At 35.7% G+C, this 21,537-nt stretch overlaps 2 protein-coding genes and 1 non-coding gene across 3 annotated transcripts; 2 read left to right on the forward strand and 1 right to left on the reverse strand.

Moving 5' to 3' along the window:
• The first annotated feature begins 1,251 nt into the window (after positions 1 to 1,251).
• On the forward strand, positions 1,252 to 2,828 carry LOC111998957 (probable carbohydrate esterase At4g34215). Its single transcript, XM_024031082.2, has 2 exons — positions 1,252 to 2,216; positions 2,378 to 2,828. Exons 1-2 carry the CDS (start codon positions 1,632 to 1,634, stop codon positions 2,588 to 2,590), a joined length of 798 nt encoding a protein of 265 aa, XP_023886850.2. The 5' UTR covers positions 1,252 to 1,631; the 3' UTR covers positions 2,591 to 2,828.
• A 120-nt stretch (positions 2,829 to 2,948) lies between these two features.
• On the reverse strand, positions 2,949 to 8,186 carry LOC111998956 (uncharacterized protein At3g49055). Its single transcript, XM_024031081.2, has 5 exons — positions 7,161 to 8,186; positions 6,351 to 6,427; positions 4,697 to 4,808; positions 4,485 to 4,601; positions 2,949 to 3,350 (listed from the first exon to the last, which is right to left on the reverse strand). The coding sequence occupies exons 1-5, from the start codon at positions 8,106 to 8,108 to the stop codon at positions 3,003 to 3,005; spliced, it is 1,602 nt and encodes a 533-aa protein (XP_023886849.2). The 5' UTR covers positions 8,109 to 8,186; the 3' UTR covers positions 2,949 to 3,002.
• A 9,396-nt stretch (positions 8,187 to 17,582) lies between these two features.
• Positions 17,583 to 21,421, forward strand: LOC112028901 (uncharacterized). The gene is made up of 2 exons (XR_010628707.1): positions 17,583 to 18,046; positions 21,270 to 21,421. It is a non-coding gene; the product is annotated as an uncharacterized LOC112028901 (transcript).
• The last annotated feature ends 116 nt before the right edge of the window (positions 21,422 to 21,537 follow it).

A 21,537-nucleotide genomic window follows, 5' to 3' on the forward strand; every position in this document is an offset into this window, starting at 1 on the left:
TTCCTTGGGGGAGGCAGGTTAGATTTTAATGTCGATATCCACACACACATGCATGCAAATATATCTATACATATACGTATATGCTTAGAAAGTGTTGGGAGAAATGAGTAAACTAACATAATATGAAGATTCTTGATTCAATCTTTTTTTGAACTTCTTAATTATTATTTTTAAGTAACTTGTTAACATTATGATTTTTGAGTTTTAATTTAAATTTTTTTTTCAGAATTTTGGGGATGCTTACACTTAGTTACACCGGTGAATGTAATAATTTCTCCTTTAAAAGGAAGGAGCAGTATGAAAACTTTATGCAATATAAGAGGTTGGTCCGAGACCATAATAATGGTGGAGTTAGATGCCACTTTATCCCGCTGATTTCTGGAATTCTATGAGTAACATAAAAAAGTAATCATATTGCTTTCAACTTTGCTGTGGAAATGATACCCATTTATTATTTTAACATACGAAATAAGTTGGTCCCCATTTGCCCTGCTTTGTTTCCTCTTCTTGTTAATAAAAGTTTACTTATACAAAAAATAAAAAGACTAGGCCTAATCCAAATTATTTTACCAATAAACACTTGGTAATTTATTAGTTCTGAGCTAAATTTCAAAATTCGGAACTAACTAACCCGGGTGAACTGCAGAAAAGCTCAAATAACAGTGGCATAATTAAGCACAATGTAGGTTTCATCATGATTTTTAACCAACCTCTACTCCATAAGCACATGTTTTCGATTCACTAGCAATTACTAAAACTTATTACATGCTTCAACCTTCAAGTGCATTATCTAGCCCACTCAAAATCACATGCAAGCTCCCTTTTGTCGGTTCCACGTGCTAGTAAGGGTTCAGGAAATGTTTTGGACACTAGCTTTGCTCTGTTTGTTTTGACATTAATATTTTTTAGAAAATAAATTATTTTTCAAAAAGTATTTTCTAAAAAACTATCTCATTTTGCTATGTTTGGTAAAAACCTTAAAATGAGTTAGAAAAATATCTCTTAACTTTCTTTATTTAGTTTCCCTCTCAAAAAAAAAAAAATCATTTATTTAGTTTCATGTGAGATAGAGTTATTTTCCTTATTTAGTTTCAAGTGAGATAGAGTTGTTTTCTAGAAATTTTTAGCAAAAAACAACTCTATCTTATACTAAGCTAATAAGGGAAGTTAAGAGATATTTTTTCTTTGTTCAATTTTTCCTGATACTACCAAACACAGAAAAATGCAAAAAATTATCTTCACATAAGATTTTTTATTGAAACAAATGGATCGAAGATGCTATCTCATTCTCAACTCATTGCGCCAATTGCTTATTTGCTTATGAGCTGAATCAGCTGATTGGCACTTCTTGCCTCTCACCAAAAAGAAGGTCAGGGTTCATGCTCATGGAATATTAAGTAGCATTTGGGATAAGTGCCCCCAACCCATATATGTATAGTAATATAGAGAGGGTTATAGAGGAAATTGTAGTGTGCAACTGTGCATACATATATGATATATCTCCACTCCTTGCCAGCCATTACTCATATAAAAAGCATCTTGCTTCTGCAACACCAGAGGACCTCAAAACCTTCCAGACTCCTATTCCTATTGCCTTTTCTCCACATTTTGCATTAAAGTGAGAGTTAAAGATGTTCCTCTTCTTCATTTTTGTATGCCTTCTTGCTGCGTGTGTCGAGCCTCAAGAACTCAGCCCAGAAAACATATTTCTTCTGGCGGGACAAAGCAACATGGCTGGACGCGGAGGCGTTCCCAAGGTGAATGGTCATTGGAATAAGAAAGTCCCAGCAGAATGCAGTCCCAATCCTTCCATTCTACAACTCAGTTTGCACAGGACATGGGTTGTAGCACATGAGCCTCTTCATGAAGAAATTGACAAATACAAGACATGTGGGGTTGGACCAGGCATGCCTTTTGCTCATGAAGTCTTGGCAAAGGACCCCAACTTTGGGGTGATTGGTCTTGTGCCTTGCGCCATAGGGGGGACTAAGATCACTGATTGGGCCAAGGGAAGTAGCACTGGTCATTACAAGCAGTTGGTTGAAAGAGCTAATGCGTCTTTAAAGAGTGGTGGCAAAATCAAAGCGCTTCTGTGGTATCAAGGGGAGTCTGATACTCAACAACAAACTGATGCTAGATTGTATAAGAGAAGATTGAAGAGGTTGTTTACAAACATTCGAGCTGATCTGAACTCTCCAAATCTACAAATAATACAGGTATGGTTTTTATTTCATTTAATTTTTTATTAAAAAAATCAATTGGAATCTACATTGATTTCTTTTTTTAATTCTACATTTTCCTGCTTTAATTGCCAATCCTGTTTGAAAGTGGATTTATTGTCATGTGATGAAATTATTTTCTTTCGGATATTGGTTAGGTGGCTCTAGCGTCAGGTTATAACAACACTCTAAAAGAGCTTGTTAGAGCTGCTCAGCTGGGAATTGACCTCCCAGACCTGCAAACTGTTGACGCCAAAGGCCTGCCACTTGAACAGGATCATCTGCACCTATCCACAGCAGCTCAGGTTCGAGTCGGGAAGATGTTGGCTAATGCATTCCTTCAGTTCCCACACTGCAGCGGCCTCAGATGAGTTCCTTGCAACTTGCTAAAGTATCTGATATGTAAACAAAAACCTTGCCTGTTCACATCATTAGGAATTGGTCTGATGAATCTTAGCCAAGGAAGCATGTAGACATTCATTTTTATTTATGATTTTTGAGAAATATGTCAGAGTTTTATATGCATTCTGCATTAAAAAAACTGTCATGCAGGTTTGTATACAGTACCAGATTATGGGAAAGGTATGGTTAATCACGGCATATTATACATGTTGACAAGCAATTTACAGAATTTGCTTGTAATGGGGAAAGCGAAAAATAAATAAAATATATACATAAATAAAAGAAGATAAAAACACAGGAATAAAGAGGTAATTGGCAGGAAGACAGTGAAAGAAATAAACAATTCAAATAAATCAAATTGGGACTAAGAACCATGTTACATCAGGCACTATGAAGCAATGCTTGCATTTCTGGTAGCATCCTTCTCACATCCCGAACTTTACTAGCACTATTAGCAGTTTTTGCTTTAAGGATTCGCCATGGCCAACATATGTGCCTTATCTTAAGTCTACTCCGCTCCCTGCTCTCGGATTCCTCTAATTGTCTTGTCAACTCCTCGATTCGCTCACAGAGTCCTGCAGCCCTGCTGTCAGCAAGCTGCAAAGACCTCTCCGCTGCTGCCTGGGCAGCCATTGCAGCAGATACAAGTTCTTCTTTCATCTTTAATTTGCCATTGGACATGTCCAAAGCAGCCCTTGTTTTCTCCAACTCTTGCTTCAGAATGGCCACCTAGTAAAACAGTAATGCAATTGTAATGAATTTCAAAATTGATACCTATCAAGAGATCCAGGAACAGAGAGAGAGAGATGCAAAATTGAAGTTAAATTAATTTTATGCATTAGATTTCAGAGACTAATTTACTACATGAACAAAACACCCAAGAGAAAAATTATTCACCAAAGGAAGCTGTCTTCCACTAGCATGTTTACCAACACAAATGATTTCATTGTACACAAAACAATGACTTCCAGAAATGTCATAGTAGTACTACAAGGCAGAACTTCAGTTCCAGACTTCCAAGATCCAAGATGCATCAACTTCAATTTATAATTGTCACCCAAAAAAAAAAAAATACTATCTGTTTTACCTACCCAATTTCAACAGAACTCAGCACTCAACAGTATGTGTAGGAGAATAAAAAATGGTTCACCTGTGGACCTGAGGTTATGCTACTCTAATTTATAGCATATACCAAATTAAAATCTCAGCCCCTCATTTTATATGCAATTGACACAGAACACCTGTTAAAATCTGAGCCAGCTGTTCCCATGCGAATGCACATAAGCATGTCAAGTACGTTCTCACTATACTTTACCTTTGGCCTATATCATAAAAACATTTTTTTACATAAAAAAAAAAAAAATATATATATATATATATACATATTTTCCTGGAATCTTGAGTATGCCCAATGCCATTTCATAATCCCCTACAACTTATATACGGGTCATAATATCAAAATAGGAGTAACCCTGAACATGAGAGATAATTACAACTTAAGGTTGTCACTTGTCATATAGCCAACATTTTACCTTTGTTCATTAGTAGTAAGAGGTTTCAAAAAATTCGGAGAATTAGGCTCCCATGACTAGCATACCTTAATTCATTCATAAAATCAGACAAGCTGTTTGAGTTGCCAAATTATTCACAAAACAAACTTCTAGCTTCATGCATGGAATAATGATTGCATTTGTTACTATAATAACATCATGAGACCTCTAAGTAATGAACAAGCAGACTTCATGAAAAAACACCATAAGCCAAAACTCTAACAAGCAAGAAAGTGTAGAACTAGACAGCTGATGAATCTATAAAGCAACAGTACATCAACAAAAACTGACATCAAAAGACATAAACTGTTACCACTTTGTCACGTTCTCCAATTTCTTTTTTACCAGCTTCCACTTCCAACTCGCATGCTTCCCTCCATCTAGCAACCTCAGCTTCAGTTTCTTTTATTTCCGTAAGGAGTTCTTCAACCTTACAGCAATTAAAGGGATAATGTCAGAAATAACAAGGGTTTGCTAAAGGAATGAACCAGAAAATTTTCAAATTCTTGATAAAATAGGTATCACATTTTGAATTAATGCCCTCTCTCTATCTTCCAACTCTTTGATGTAGAGAGTGTTTTCGGTAATTTGTTGAGCTTGTTTCTCTGTAAGACTCTGCAGGCGCTCAGTGTCTGACCTGGCATAGACTAGATAATAAGTACTTGAAAACCAAATATTAAAACATAAATATCGTGGGGACAGAAGGTAGTTGAAGATGTCAACAACCATAGAAAGGTCCAAAACCAGAAAAATATTCATGCAAAAACATGTTTATAAAGCAAGCCATGTACTCTTTCCTACACCACCAAGTGGTCCGTAAATGAATGAAATGTTGATAAATCCTAGATTAATTGCTATGTACTTTTTGCAGTTCTTTACCATTTCAAGAACTGTGCAGTCATGTAATGACCAATCACAATATCAACAAGAAGACGGCAACATATATGTTTTATTTTGGACCTCAAAATTTTGACAGGTATTCTCCATAACTTGTCATCTCATGGAAACTCACCATAGTTGTGTTTAGAACTAGTAAAATTAACACAACACTTACAGCTGAAAATTTTCTATACTAAATGCAGGAGGGGGGTGTTTGACGTGTTTCAACTTGATTTTCATCTTCAGTTTAATTAAGTGTGTAGAGAGATCAATTACATACTCATTTCTTTGAGGATATTATAAGATCAAGAAATTTAGAGGCCGTTTGGATTGCGCATTTTGCACATTTCAGTTTCAGCGTTTTGGGTTTTTTTTTTTTTTTCTCTTCAGTGCATGAACAGTAAAATCACATGAATGAACTGTGCAGAGACAAAATCACTGTTCATGCACTATAGCAATACTGTTCACGTATTTGAAAATATTAAAACTGGGTCCCATGATACTATTCACACATTTAAAAATTATTTTAGTACAGTATTTTCAGTTTTCAGTTTCAGCAACAATAAGTTCAATCCAAGCAAACCCTTAAAATCGAGACGGGATTTGAGCTTCAACTGGGTCATAGATACCATGTATTTCAGAACCATGCAAATTTACTCAAAAACGGGGCATCATAATTTATGAAATATATAAGAGAACTTTCACTATGATTGAAAAAGTATTCTTGAACCCACACTCCATGGTTGAGTTGAATATTAGTTTGATGTAGTCCATATATTGGATGCTTTGGATGGCATGTGATACATCCAAATATCACTTTTTACATTTTCCAAATGGATAATTAAAAAGAAAGGTTCATTTCAATACTGACTTTGGTGTACCATAACAAATTCAGTGAACTCGTAGGCTTACTCCTGCAGAGATTCAAAAATAAAAATAAAATAAAAAAACTCCTGCAGAGTATATCTCTTTTTTTTTTTTTCTTACAGGGCTTTTTTTATTATATAAAACTGTCTTTGAAAGACGCAGTAAACTACACAAAGATGTATAGCCTAGGCAGGAGCATTAGAGATTTAGTGCAGATGTCTGTGTCTCTGTGTGTATGTGTTTGGGGGGGTGGGGGGGGGGGTGTGGAAGTTTTCCACACTACAATGTAACAATTTCACCTTGCTTCATCCCTCAGAAATAATTTTATCTCCTACTCGCTATCTTACAATCAAATTTGGTGCAAATTATAGGATAAAACCATAATATTAATGCCAAGTGAAAATGCAGGCATTTCAGTTCAATAATGGCGTACCTAGATTCTTCCAAAGATCTTCGCAATTGAGTGATTTCTTGCCGCAAATTCTTCATTATCTTCTCCACAGTTGAGGCCTGGTAAGGACAATGAAGGACATCAGAGCAATACTTATCCATTTATTGGCATAGTTAGCCAACAAACTTTGTTCTTTGGATAAACTCACTCTTAAGGTCACAAATTGCACAAGAAATTTCACACACTTTCCTCCTAAATGACTTACCATAAGGAAGATCTCACTTCAAGTACAAGTAGGAAACTGAATGCCTCAGTTGGAAGTCAAGCATATAAAAGACCAGCTCTATTTATTAGCAGAGACTTTTAAGATAGACTTCAAGTGTTACTATTTACACTTTGACCAAAAAGAGGGGATTCTGTTTAAGAAAAAAGTGACCCTTTTAACATTTTCCGAGGATTAAAAAGGTGTTGTCCTGCCTATAAGGGTTGTTTTGTTGAGTTGATGATCACGAAGTCATTTTTACATAGATAAATTTCTTGGCTCAACTACTTACAACATAAATAACCAAACAGAATTATGAAACTCGAGCATCATATATGGTAACATGAAAATTGAAATATACAACAAAAGAGAAAGAAAAAAAATATCATCAACCCGAATCCTTAACGTAAGCTAGGAATCTAAAGGCGAGAGTGTTAGACTAACTATGCAAACAATGAATATGATCGGTATAAGCTAATTTCCCACAAAACAAACAGTGCAAAAACAATAAATTTTGAAATTTTAAGCTCAAGCCAAAATACCCAAATTCCAAATTGTGAACATAGATTAAGGGGAAGCTCTCAACATACCAAACTAACAACCTCCTCTTCACACTCGCTATCCGACTTCTGACTCCCTGCACTCGAACTCACTGCAGAACTCTCTGGCTGCTGCTCATTGCCCCCACCTATCATCATAAACCCGAAACCAACTCTCTGCAAAATAGGAACCCTTCTCTGCTCATTAGTCCCCTTCAGCTTATTCAAGCTCTTCTCCACCGCCTCCTTCTCCACCAACGCGATCCTAAGCAAAGTGTTGATGTCCCGATTCTCCTCCGTCAAACTCACCACGCTGTTCTCCAATTCCCTCTTCTCCTTCTTCCTCATTTCCTTGTACTCTCTCACCTTTACCTCCACCTCGCTCGCCAGCCTATTCATTTCCACTATTTCCTCCGATACCGCCCTAAATTCCTCGCCTCCTTCGCCTATTTCGGACTCAACAATCGCTGATTCGCGCTCTTCTTCGACCTTCTCTTCGTCTATGCTCTCGATTATCTTGATTAGACTCTCCTTCGCTAACCGGAACGAATCCAAGCTCTTCGACAAGTAGTCGTTTCTCTTTTCGATTTCGGTTTCCAATTCCTTGACTCTTTCTCTAGAAACCTCAACTTCATTCCTGAACTCCTCTGCTTTCCTCAGTTCCTCGTCGAGCTTTTTCGCGAACTCGTCCTCTTTTGCCTTCAGCGAAGCTTCGAGCTCATCGATTTTTTCCTTCAGAGAGTCTCGCTCCCTCGAGATTTCGGAAACGAGTTTCGTCAAATCGGCGTTGTGATCCACGGCGTCGTTTCTTTCTTGCCGGACGAGAGCTAGGGCTTGTTCGGTCGCCACCGACTTCGATTGGAGGCTGAGATGGGATTCGCGGAGAGATTCGAGGTCTGCACGAAGATCATCGTGATCGGAGAGGTGTTGGGGGATGGTGGTGGGTGAATCTGGGCCGTTGATTTGAGAATCGGATGGGGTTTCAATAGTGATTTCCATGGTCCATAGAGTAGCGGGTGATTAGAGATTTTCATGAAGAAGATGAAGAATAAGAGAGTTTTGGAGTTTTGATAGAAATTTCTTTTTTTTTTTTTTTAAAACAGTTTTTTTTTTTTTTTTTTTGGAGGGTATGATAACCAAAACAGTTGAAAATTAAAAAAGAATAAATAATATATATGTACACTATAGTGTGCGAAGCGTGTTTTGCGTTTTCCAAACGCGTTTGTGTTTTTATTTTCTTCTTCTTCATCTTTTTCCTTCCATTTTTTTTTTTTTTTTTACTTTTCAGCATTCCTAGAGGTGTAAAGACTGATTTTTTACTGTTTACGGTTACTGTTTAATGAACAGTATTTTTTTTAAAACTTTTCAGCGTTCCTAGAGACGTAAAGGCTGATTTTTCACTGTTTACGGTTACTGTGCAGCTACTGTTTAATGAACAGTAACCGCACTTATTGACTTTTGTCCATGAATCATTTATTATCTTGTCTCCGGTAGATAAATGTCTAAGTTTTCAAAACTATGTTTAAATAAATCTATTAAAAATAGTTTTGGAAATAAATTAGAGGTATAATAGAAATATTAGTAAATTAATAATTTTTAATTTTAAAAATAAGACAATAGTTTGAGACATCCCAAAATGAAATAAATGACAAACAAATTGGTACATGTAACAACAATATAGACAGGTAAATAACTGGTTCATATTAACAAGTAAGATAAAGTTAATTGGCTTGCCCGAAGAAGTAAAAACATTGGTTTAGCCAAAAAATTTATTTTCTATAAAAAAAATATTAAAACTTTTATAAAATAGTATGTTAGAAAATGTCTACACTCATTAATAAGAACCATTTATTTATCTTTTTATATTGTAGTTATACTTTATTTTTTAAACCAATGTTCTTAGGGTATTAGTTAACTTTTTAGTAAATATAAAAAAAAGGTTAGGAGTCTAAAAACTCTAAACTCCATTAGTTCTTTTTTTGTTAAATTTGATCAAACTTTTGATGGCAAACTACCACAAATCATATCATACTAGGGATGAAAAATGGGTGGATTTGGCTCATTTGGGTGGGTCACAAAATGGTATGATTATTTTATACCATTTTGTGAGTTTTGCCACCTGATCATAATTTTTTAAAGCAATGATTATTACACACTATCATACACATCCCATTTAGAGTGTGGACATCATTAAAACAGCGTCGATATCTAGCTTTACAAAATGTGGATGTTGTAAGAACAACAATTAGTGTAATTTTAATTATGAACAAGAACCCCATTAAAAAGCTACCAATACATACTTGTATATACAAATGATAATGGATGGAAGGATTGACATGACAAAAATGCTAGTAAAATCAATGGTTAAAATGACCCCAACAAAAATTAGAGACAAAAATGATAATTCACCCAAATTAAAAATAGCGTAATTTGGATTTTAACCTAAAAAAAAAAAAGTTGGATTAAACTTTATAATCAATTATGTAATTACCTCTTCAAAACGATAGCCATTTTTTTTAATAAAAATAATGCCTCCAACAGTTTTGTGACCCCCCTTCTCTCCGATTATTTTTGGTAAGTAGATTAGTGACAATCAAACATTACATTTTTTATTTTAAGTGGTGTGCTTTTCACAGAGCTCAAGCCACAAGTTGAACCAATCTCTACAGCAATTTTCCACTTGGTGAAATTTGCAAAGCACCATGGTTCATCAAATTTCTCTGTTCACATTGGCATTCGAGCCACCAAATACAAAAATTTTGACAAATGTTACAAGACCTTTTTAATTGATTTTTTAAGACCTCATACACATGCTCGAACTTTTAGAAAGAAATCTAAAATGTGCATGTTAAATTCACATTAATCATATACATTAGACTATAATCATAAGCTACTTGGAATAAAGTAAGCATGTGTAAGCATCTTTTACACATATAGAACAAGTCTTGGATTCAGATTGTAATTCTACTTTATTAGTCACAAATACTCTATTAGCAGACACATTTATTATGTTTAATGACTACAAATAGGATAGTTGTCAAAATGAGTATGAAATTGATTATGGTGCTACAATTATTTGTCTCTTTATTAACATGAAATTCTAAATTTGACTAAAATCCTAACTTCTCATTAACCACATAAAAGTCTCATATCTTTTTTTTAGGAAATAAGTCTCATATCTTTTTAAATTACTGAAAAACAAATGTTTTCAACAAGTCTCTCTCTCTCTCTCATTTTAAGGCTAGCAAATTCATATTATCATTATTCTGCTAGCCACACTAATATTAATCGTGCTCAATAAACAAACTTCAAGGGCCAATAATTTATTTTGGTATTTTTAAAATATGGATATTTTCATTTCAATTATTGATATATGTAGAAAGATCTGAATGAGTGTGAAAAATATTTTTTTTAATCAATTTTTTTATTATCTCAAAGTCAAAACTTTGGCTTCAAGGCTCTAGTAACATTCAAATCAGAAGGTTAGGAACCTTCAACGAAATTAGTGCATGTCTAATATCAACTTATTTAACTTTTTGCTCACTGAATCAAATTCCAAAATTTTGCATTCCATAATCCATGCACAGTTTACTTCAAGAACTTCCCAAATTCCAAGAAAATAGTTAAAAAAAATAGGAAATAAATATTCCACTACCTTAAAAAAAAGATAAAAAGTTGTACCTTTTAACTTTTCCCTAAATATGAATGGAGGTTTAAGGGTTTGGAGTCTAAAAACTCTAAACTCCATTATTAGTTATATTTTTGTTAAATCTGATCAAACTTTTAAGGGCAAACTACCACGAATCATATCATACTAGGGATGAAAAATGGGTGGGTTTGGCTAATTTGGGTGGGTCACAAAATGATAGGATTATTTTATACCATTTTGTGAGTTTTGTCACTTAATCATAATTTTTTAGAGCAGTGATTATTACATACTATCATACACATCTCATTTAAAGCGTGGACATCCTTGAAACAATGTGGATATCTAGCTTTACAAAATGTGGATGTTGTATGAACAACAATTAGTGTAATTTTAATTATGAACAAGAATGCTATTAAAAAGCTACAAATGCATACTTGTATATACAAATGGTAACGGATGGAGGGATGGAAGGATTGAGATGACAAAAATGCTAGTAAAATCAATGGTTAAAATGACCCCAACAAAAATTAGAGACAAAAATGATAATTCACCCAAATTAATAATAGAGTAATTTGGATTTTATCCTAAAAAATAAAAGTTGGAATTTAAACTTTATAACTGTGGGGCCCGTGGGCCTGATAGCCTTGGCCCATCGTGTAGTAGGCCCAAGACCCACACCGAGGAATACTGACTATTCAAGGCTAAATTGGGGAAAGCCTCTTTTCCCAATCCACGCCAAGGACCTCCTCATCCTCGGCCTGACAAGGATGATTTTTGGGAAAGACCAGGCTCAAAGTAAGCTGTCACTCTCGCATTTAATGCATTCACCTAATCCCCCTGGCCGCATTAATGGGGATATAACCCTTTAGCAGGGCAACGTTGATCAGAGTAAACCACTTGAGTACTGATAAGGCCTCTGATGGGACAGACAGCCAGAAGAGAGGCAAATGGATGATCAACAGATGGAATAAGGAGATATGAAGATGAAGACTATATAAGAAAAGCAAGTAAAGTAAAAGAGAATAGGGGGAGAAAGAAGGGGAAGAAAAAGGTCTCCTCGGCCATGGGCCGAGGAATATCCCCCCAGTTGTAAAGAAATTCTAAGTGTCTTTTTTATAAAAGAGAGTTCATGCTTAATGATCGACGGCCAGCGCCTAAACCTTTAACCCACTCTCTATAAATTTATTGTTTGGGCTTGTTGGGCTGAAAACTCATTCATACTCAGGGTCAATCCAAACTGAATCCCTACAATTGGCGCCGTCTGTGGGAAGGATTAGGGTGCTGGCCGGCGTACCAGGCGATTATTCTAAGTAGTCGTTTTACAGTAGGTTAAAAAAAAAAAAAAAAATAGAAGATTCGACAGTGAAAAGAGAAATCTTGATATTATTATTTCATAAATAGAAACAATACAAATTACAATCAGAGGCTCAGGCAGGTGTGTTTCACAAACAAATTTACAAGCTAATCCTACCAGCTATTTCTACAATCAGAGGCTCCACCCGCCCTAAAAAAGCTAGCCGGTGGGAAGTGTCAAGCCGTCTCTTTATTGGTATAAAGAAAATGGGAGAGCTTGACACAAAAGGCAGGGAAGGGGGAGGGCCATCATGTTTCTAGGCCACCGACAACTCCCTTCTCGGCGTGGCAGAGCTGGAACAAAGAGAGGAGCAGATGCAGGGGCTCCGGGATACCTTCCCCCATGATGTTCCCTTGATTCTCTCCAATCCTCACGAGTGTTGGCCGTTGGAGACGGCAACACTCGAGCACCGCCCATGAGGTGAATTCGCACGTCTTCTTCGTCGGGGGTGCGCTCCGAGGAGAGACGTTAGGTACTCTAACAACATCCCTCCGGGCCACCTTATATGGCGTCATCGGGGTTACACCTAGATTTTGTCGCACCGGAAGCCCAGTGGGGGCTGCGGCCATAATAGCTCTTGGCACGGATGTCCTCACACCCGCCCAAAGCCGCCTCATATTTGCCAACTCCAGTCACAATTCCGGCGGGGTTATTAAAAGGGATTGGGAAGCTGGAAGGAGGTGTCTTTTCTGTTTGTGTTGGGAAGTTCATGGATTGTGGAGAAACTATCTCCTCACCTTATATAGAGGATGGGGGTTGGTGAGAATTAATTCATGCAGAGTTCGAAAATAGAATTATCAGCTGGGCTAATAATGAAGCTACCAATTTCCAAGGAGGCCGCAGACCGTTGGACTCGTGTTAATTCACGAGGACATTAATGAAGGCGCGTTTCGCGCACCGAAGCGTCAAGCGCGGAACACGAACGGACAATGGGCGCTTCATAAATGAAAAAGATGGGGCCTTGAGCTGGAGGCGAGATCAACGCCACGTGTAAAGATCATAATCTGACCCAAGGAGGAATCATCTCCAGTAAAGCGGTCCGAGGACAAACCTCTACTTACAGAAAAATAGAAGTGGTAGACAGAACCAAGGTATTGCATGGTCCTCAGACCCAAGCCTATGGTAAAACTATTCACACCATTATACCTGGGTACTAGACAGAACCAAGGTATTGCATGGTCCTCGGACTCAAACCTATGGGGAAACTAGATACATTACAGAAAAATAGAAGTGGTAGACAGAACCAAGGTATTGCATGGTCCTCGGACCCAAGCCTATGGTAAAACATTAACATTACCGTTAAACTATTCACACCATTATACCTGGGTACTAGACAGAACCAAGGTATTGCATGGTCCTCGGACTCAAACCTATGAGGAAACTAGATACTTACAGAAAAATAGAAGTGGTAGACAGAACCAAGGTATTGCATGGTCCTCGGACCCAAGCCTAGGTAAAACTATTCACACCATTATACCTGGTACTAGACAGAACCAAGGTATTGCATGGTCCTCGGACTCAACCTATGGGGAAACTAGATACTTACAGAAAAATAGAAGTGGTGACAGAACCAAGGTATTGCATGGTCCTCGGACCCAAGCCTATGGTAAAACTATTCACACCATTATACCTGGGTACTAGACAGAACCAAGGTATTGCATGGTCCTCGGACTCAGACCTATGGGGAAACTAGATACTTACAGAAAAATAGAAGTGGTTGACAGAACCAAGGTATTGCATGGTCCTCGGACCCAAGCCTATGGTAAAACTATTCACACCATTATACTTGGGTACTAGACAGAACCAAGGTATTGCATGGTCCTCGGACCCAAGCCTATAGAAAACTAGATACTTATAGAAAAATAGAAGTACTAGACAGAACCAAGGTATTGCATGGTCCTCGGACCCAAGCCTATGGAAAACTAGATACTTACAGAAAAATATAAGTACTAGACAGAACCAAGGTATTGCATGATCCTCAGACTCGAACCCATGGAGAAAATAACTATCTGGAGAAAAACCAAAGCGTTACCTAGAGTCAAGCTATGATACGGTCTTTAGATTTATATTTGAAAAATAACAGATGATTTCATGAGACTAACTCCAGAATATAATACAAATATCGAGTAGAATATTATAGTAAAGAAAATAAAAGAAAATATCTGTAGTTGGAAGCGAAGTATTAAGCATTCAGTTCAAAAAGAAAGTATACAATTTCCTTACAACGCCACCGAGGCAAGAAACAAAATGAAATAAAAGAGAAAATAAAAGAGAAAATAAACAGAATTATCCTATGTCGTATACCAGTCTCCCGAACTCAGTAGACAAATTAATTCGATAAGCAAATCAAAAGGCTTTAGCCAAGGCCTAAGGGCTTTGTCTCGAAGGGTCCGCAGGAGGCCTCGCCACGTCTTGTGGTATTTCCTGACCCTCGGTTCTAACTCCCCCCAACGTTCTCTAGGGTTCAACCTCCTCGGAGGGTTGGTCAGCTAAAGATATATCCTCGGCAGTCTTATCGTGACTCTCAACCGCTGGTAATGAGGACCCCTCCTCGGGAGCAGCAGGGGCAGTCTCGCAAATTGCAATAGGGTAATATACCCTGTCCTCCCTCCTAAGGTTAGATGAGGCACCAACCCCTGCTTGGTTGAGGGCTTCATGCCAGGTCTGAGAACAGTAATGCCTGCACACTACAGGAACTTGAGCCCGAAGGGTGGCTTCAGTCTTAGCCACCCCATCTGCGAAAGTCTCCTCCTCCGCGTGTTCTACAGAGCGCTCAGCGTCTATTTTTGCAAATACTGCCTCGTCTTTGGCTCTCACAGCCTCGTCCTTGACATACTCAGCAATACCTTTCTCATGGATTGCCACGGTCAACTTTTCCTTCAGATAGGCAATGTCTCCTTTGGCAGTCTGTAGTTGACCCTCAACGTCTTACAAGCGATTGGTTTGATCCTCCACTTACTTCCTAGCCACGGCTAGGTCAGAGGCAGCAGTGTCCCTGGCCTTTGTCATCTCCTCCAGATCCTCGGTCGCCTTTTTTAGGTCGGCCTTAGATCTCTTGAGGGTATTAGCAGCTTCCAAGAACTTGTCACGCTCTTGCGCTAAGGCATTGCTCTAGCCATCGACCTCCTCGTCTAACCTGAAAAGAGCCTGGATAGCCTGCCAATAAAAACAAGTAACTCCGTAAAGAGAAAGGAAAGTACTAAGCGACAAAATTCGAATAAAGTAAATAGGTGCCAAAGGACCCACCATGCCTAGATATTTCTTAAGGTCAAGGACAACCTCTGACCCACTCATATTTCTTAGCTCGGCCATGTCAGTGGGAAGAAAGAGATTTCTCCAGGGCATCGGCTACGAGAACCCCCTCGGCTCCTTGAGATTCCCGCATCGATGCGTTATCCATCAGGGGCTGATCATGGAGTGTGGCAGCGGGCAGCCAGGCTTGAGCCTCGGACTGATGGTCTTCTTACCTTTCCGTTGACCACCAAGCTTCAGTTGCTTTGGAGGCCTGCGAAATCTACCCTCCTCGGGCGGGGAATGGGATTTGCTCCCATCCATTGGCTCCTTACCCTTGGAAGGTCTCTTCCTTTTCGAGTCATGAGACTCGGTCTGAGGGTCTGATACTGTGGGGACAGAGGATGACCTGGTTTGCACAGTTAAAATCTGGGGCGGAGGTACTGGGGGCTGGGGCTGCGACTCTTCCGGTGCACGCTTCTTGGAACCGCCTTCGAGCAGGTCAAGAAGATTGGTTTGGGACTGTCTTTTTAAACCCATCTCAGCCTGAGTACCAACTCTTAGGGACCGGAGATCGGCTTCGGACAGATGAGGGTCTCCTAGATCACCAGAGGGATTCTCGGACTGATCAGCTAGGTTGAACACACTATATTCGTCCTCAAAAGAACTCAGTTCAACCACCTCCCTTGCCTTCTTAGATAGTCCTTCCTCGGCTATCGTTACTTGTACATTTTGTAACAAGATCCACTCCTATCCAAATTTGTCTTCTCCATAGTTCAAATTCATGGACCACCACAGTTCATTTCATATAATATACATTCTTCACATACTAAAATAAATATTTATCCAAAAAAAAAAAAAAAAACTAAATGAAACATGCCATAATCATCAAAATTAATGGATTTGTACCATACCGATATGTAAGGTCCAATGATTTCATATAAGTCACCAAACTAGTATGATTATGTCCCTTGTAACATTTCAAATATGGCCAAAATGGACATTTGCCAATTTCGCCCAAAACAAGTAGCAAAATGCCCATGTTTTAAACTCGATTTTTTAAAAATCGAGTTTCAATGAAAAACTTGATTTTTAGAAAATCGAGTTATAGGCAAAAAACTTTTTTTTTTTTTTTTTTTAAAATTACATGGAACTCGAGTTCCATGTAACATTTTGCAAGTAACTCGATTTTCATTAAATCGAGTTTTTCATTGAAACTTGATTTTTTTTTTAAATCGAGTTTCAAAACTTGGGCATTTTGCTAGATAGTTTTAGAACAAGAATATTTTGCTACTTGTTTTGGGTGAAAGAGGCAAATGCCTATTTTGACCTTTCAAATATCCATCGTAATTTATCTTGTGGCAGTCATTTTCACGTGTTTTGACAATTCTAGATGGTAAACACAATTTGAATTCATAGAAATTTCGCCTCTTTTACTTCTTTTCTACTTCCTTATCAATCACGTTCCCTTTTTATTTTCTTTGTCCCACCGGCCACTCATATGAACTTTACTTTTTTGTTTATTAATTTATGTTCTTTGTATGATGAGTCATTGGTGTGCACATGTATCATTATATGATCGTTTCAATTTCCTACATTCTCCCATCATTTAAGATATGCAAAATGATGCCAAGAGTTTTATATCTAAATAGACACATTTTATTATTTTTAGTGAAGATACCTAAGTTTCAAATATCCCTTTTCTTAATTATCAACTTATTTCTAATAAATTTTGCTCATTATTAATAAAAGAAAAAAAATGCTAGAGACAAACTATTTAATTGCTCTAAATAAAATGACTATAAAATTTAATCATGTTAACATTAAAAAAATAATTACTTATTATCAATAAGGAACTAAGGATTACAAAGCTCAAAAGAAGTGCTAATCACCCACAATGTCAAGCTGCTTTCATTATTATGTTCAAGAAGAATACCATAATTATCACTTTCCAATAAATAAAGCTAATAAAACAAAAAGTATAACATAAATTTTTCTGAGTGCGAGCCCATTCAAAACAGAAAATAATAAAATAGAAAGCGCAATTAGTGCTTTATGACTAAACAAAAAGTAGAGCCCACATGTCAAGTTGAAAGATACCGATAAGATTCGGTAGAACCCAATTACACCACGTAGTCCATGAGATTCTTTTGCCCAAAGACTTAACCAGAAGTTTACCATATTATCGTATGGATTTAAACAAGAAAGCCTTCTAACTTTCTCTATATAAAGGCTCGTGGACTTTATAACTTTCTTGTCTTGGGTACTAACATAGAAATTGGTTTACCTAGAAAATTGAAGTAGGAGTTTCACAAAATTTCTCAATGGGGTGGCCTTTAGTTAAATCTTTGCTGTGGTCTTTACTACTCTTTGTTCAAATTCATGAGCACAGAGCTTGTATTGAGGAAGAGAGGACGGCTCTCCTAGAATTGAAAGCCTTTCTAAAATCCCACACTAATTATACCAAGCCCCTTCTTCCAACATGGGTTTATGAGACAAAGGGTGAGTGTTGTAGTTGGGAGCAGGTCACCTGTAGCACCACCACTGGTCATGTGATCAATCTCACGCTCTCCAATATAAACGAAGAGCAAGATGACGGGGAGGGGACTTGGTTCCTAAACATGTCCTTGTTGCAGCCTTTCAAGGAGTTAAGAATTCTTGATTTATCTAACAACGGAATTTCTGGTTGGTTGGAAAATGAAGGTATGTGAGCCTTTGCTTCTACTATCATACACCCCACTCCCAAAACACACACACAAACACAAAAGAACTTTATGCTTAATAGGAAAGGCTTGGGTCAAGGTAATTCGATTCGATTAAATATCCCAAATCAAATTTAAAATATTATAGTTGGTCATCTGCTCTCAATTTGATTAATTAAATTTATTTTAGAGGACGGGTCATTTTAATCATTTAGATTAGATATAATTTCTCTCTATTCTAAACTTCTTCTTTGGAATCTCATTTTCTCTAAACTTTAAATACAAATATTTAGACAATAAACTTTACATATGTCAAATATATATAATGGTAATTTATTTAGAAGTATTTAAGGAGCCTCATTATGATGTTTCAAATATTTATGAACAAATCATTGTTTTCCATATAACATCATATGTTTACATCACTCTAAAATATAACACATCATTTCCGATTTGCCGTATGCATTGATTAATAGACATAAAATGGTTCCATCTTGCTTCTTAATTACTTTCTCTCAACGTTCGTTAAAACCAAATAAAATGGTGCAACAGTCCTTGCAAATTCTCTTATTATATATATATATATATAACCGAAACTTCTGGAACTCTCACAATTTTTCACGTTAGCACAATATTTAAATAAATTATCATTTTATTTAAATAAAATTATTTTTGTTTAATCCAAACTTAACAAGGAGTGAAACTCTATCTCTCTAACAAGTCCAATTTAAACTCAGACATATCATTTTTTAAATAAAATTATTTTTGTTTAGTCAAAATTTAACAAGAATTGAAACTCTATCTTTCTAACAAGTCCAACTTAAACTCAAACTCATCATTATCATTTTTTTTAAACAAAATTATTTTTATTTAGTCCAAACTTAACAATGAGTGAAACTTTATCCCTCTAACAAGTTTAACTTAAACTCAACCTCAAACGTTGATAAAAAAAAAAAAAAAAAAAAACTTGAATAAATCCTATATTAAGCTTATCCTACACGTGGCTTCATTTGGATAAATATAAAAATCATCAACTATTGATAAAGTTCAATTTCTTTAGATAATAGAAGAATTCTATTGCAATTTCTTTAAAAGGTAATTTTCATAAATAAATCATCAAACTCTTTTTAGCCGTTTTTTACAAAATAAAAAAGCTTGCAATAATTGAAATTATTCTTTTAAATATAACCCTTTTTTTTTTATATTTCTCTACTGTTTAGTCATATATATAATTTTTTTTTTTCAATAATTTTTATGCAGTGAATCATCTAATTCTTTAATATTTTTTGGTCTTTTAGAAGTTTTAATAGTTAAATTTTTTAGTTTTTTTTTTTGGCAGTATTTGAAATTGTTTGACAAATTTTTTGTAAGCATAATGGTAATTCATTTAGAAGTATTTAAGAAGCCTCATTATGATGCGTCAAATTTTTATGATGTATACAAATTGTTGTTTTCTATATAAAAACATAGGTTTATATCACTCTAAAAGATAACACATGTTATTGCCGTATGCATTGACTAAGGGACACATAAAATGGTTCTGTCTGGCTTCTTAATTACCCTATCTCAACGTTTGTTCAAACCAAATAAAAAGGTGCAACAGTCCTCGCAAATTCTCTTATTATTTTTTGATTTCATCCCTTCCTCTCTCGACCCTTTCTATCTCCATCAAACCCAGTTTGCGCCAAGCATTGTTTAGAAATGAAGCATCTTAAATAAACAGTGTTGTAGCGCCAAAAATGTGGGAGTGCTCTGTTTAGATGAGCTCTAATTTCAAGTATCCAGGACCAGCGGCTGCGAAATACGTGACTCATATATACCCGCTATCGTAATAGATTACAGAATTCCATGTGTATAACTTAACTTGGAGTTGTTTGGTCAATTTAAAAACTCGTGTATTATTTATATTCTTTTGGTATTGCATTCCAATGATGCCATACGTTGGATGAAATTTGTACTAAACTTGATATGAGTTCTCCTCATTCATAGATACAATGATTATGAACCAAAATTTTAAACTAAGGAAACCATTTTTCCTGTCAAAAAATTATTTTGTCTAATTTTGTTAGAGCATGGGAATGGCTATTGTTATATTCGTTAGCTAGGAGATAAAGTTATAAATTTTTGAATGTTATGACAGAGGGTAGAGGGAGCAGGGAAGCAGATTTTTTTAAAAAGTCAAAAAGGCCTAACTCTTTTTTTCTTAATTCTTTTTTATTCAAAACGACCTAATTTTTTTTTTCCTTTTTTTTTTGGAGTCAAAATATACGCGTAAATATTTTAGTTTTTCTTTTGTTATTGAATAATTGCTTTAGTATTTTATTGCTTTTACTTGTGTGTTATGATCAACAAACCAATTCAAGAACACCAAATGACGACAATAAATGCCAACATTAATAAATTGTATTTTATATGGTTCATTACTTGTTTTTTCTTACAAATAAATGTTTGTAAAATTAGATTGTAAATTGTTTCTTATTTTAATATTATCCTTTACTTATGCTTTCTCACTAATTGCTACTGTTACAATATTTGCATCAATCAATACAAAATAGAAAAATGTATCAATTTTAGACAGTTAACTCTCAAAATCATCTACATTAGTCATGTTAAAAATTTGTAAAATTTACAAAATTACTACAGTAATTGTGTAAATTTACACTAACACAATTCACTTTACATATACTCCTTTATTCTTTTTGGTATCTCAAGATTGAAAGAAAATAATTGGTGGTAGTTATAGTATGTGAAGAAAAAAAAAAATAAAAATCAAGAAAAATTGATATTTTAATGTAATGAAGTGTAAAATAGATAATGCGATATGAAATTTTTTGAAAAGTGAGTAAAATAGAAAAATTAGGCTCTTATACTAGAATAGATGAAATTTTTTATACAATTTGATGTGAATATTTTTACTGATACTTTATCTTTTCTTTAACATCTACTACCAAACACCTATAATAACGGTGGACTTTGACCTAGACTTGGTCTTGCTCTTGGCTTCTTAAATAAGAAAGGCAAATACAATTGCCAACAATTCATATTTATATGATAAAAGTGCATACCTATGGCTTACAATCATAAAACTTCACATCTATCCAGAAACATATATATCTTTTTTAGAAACATATTTGATTCTTGATAATTTTTTTTTTTTGAGAATGACTTTCCGCATTTTGTTGATAAATTTAACAACGGATTTTTTTTTTTTTTTTTTTTTTCAGAATCCAATTATTTATCAAAAATGAGCAAGCTAACACAATTAAATTTAGGAGGTAACAACTTTGACAAGGAAATTTTAAGATCCTTAGGTGCCCTCCCAGTTCTTAAATCTTTGGATCTAAGTTTCAATAACATGTGGCCTCTTTCTAGCAAAGGTACGTGTATATCTAAATTTTCTTCGCAAGAATACCATGAAAAAGTTTATACAAAACTGAAATCTTATTCATTTTTATCAAAATTTACTCTCTTCGTGTTAAAAGGCACAAAATG

Source organism: Quercus suber, unplaced genomic scaffold, assembly GCF_002906115.3.
Source record: "Quercus suber isolate HL8 unplaced genomic scaffold, Cork oak 2.0 scaffold_5, whole genome shotgun sequence".
Lineage (NCBI taxonomy): Eukaryota > Viridiplantae > Streptophyta > Magnoliopsida > Fagales > Fagaceae > Quercus > Quercus suber.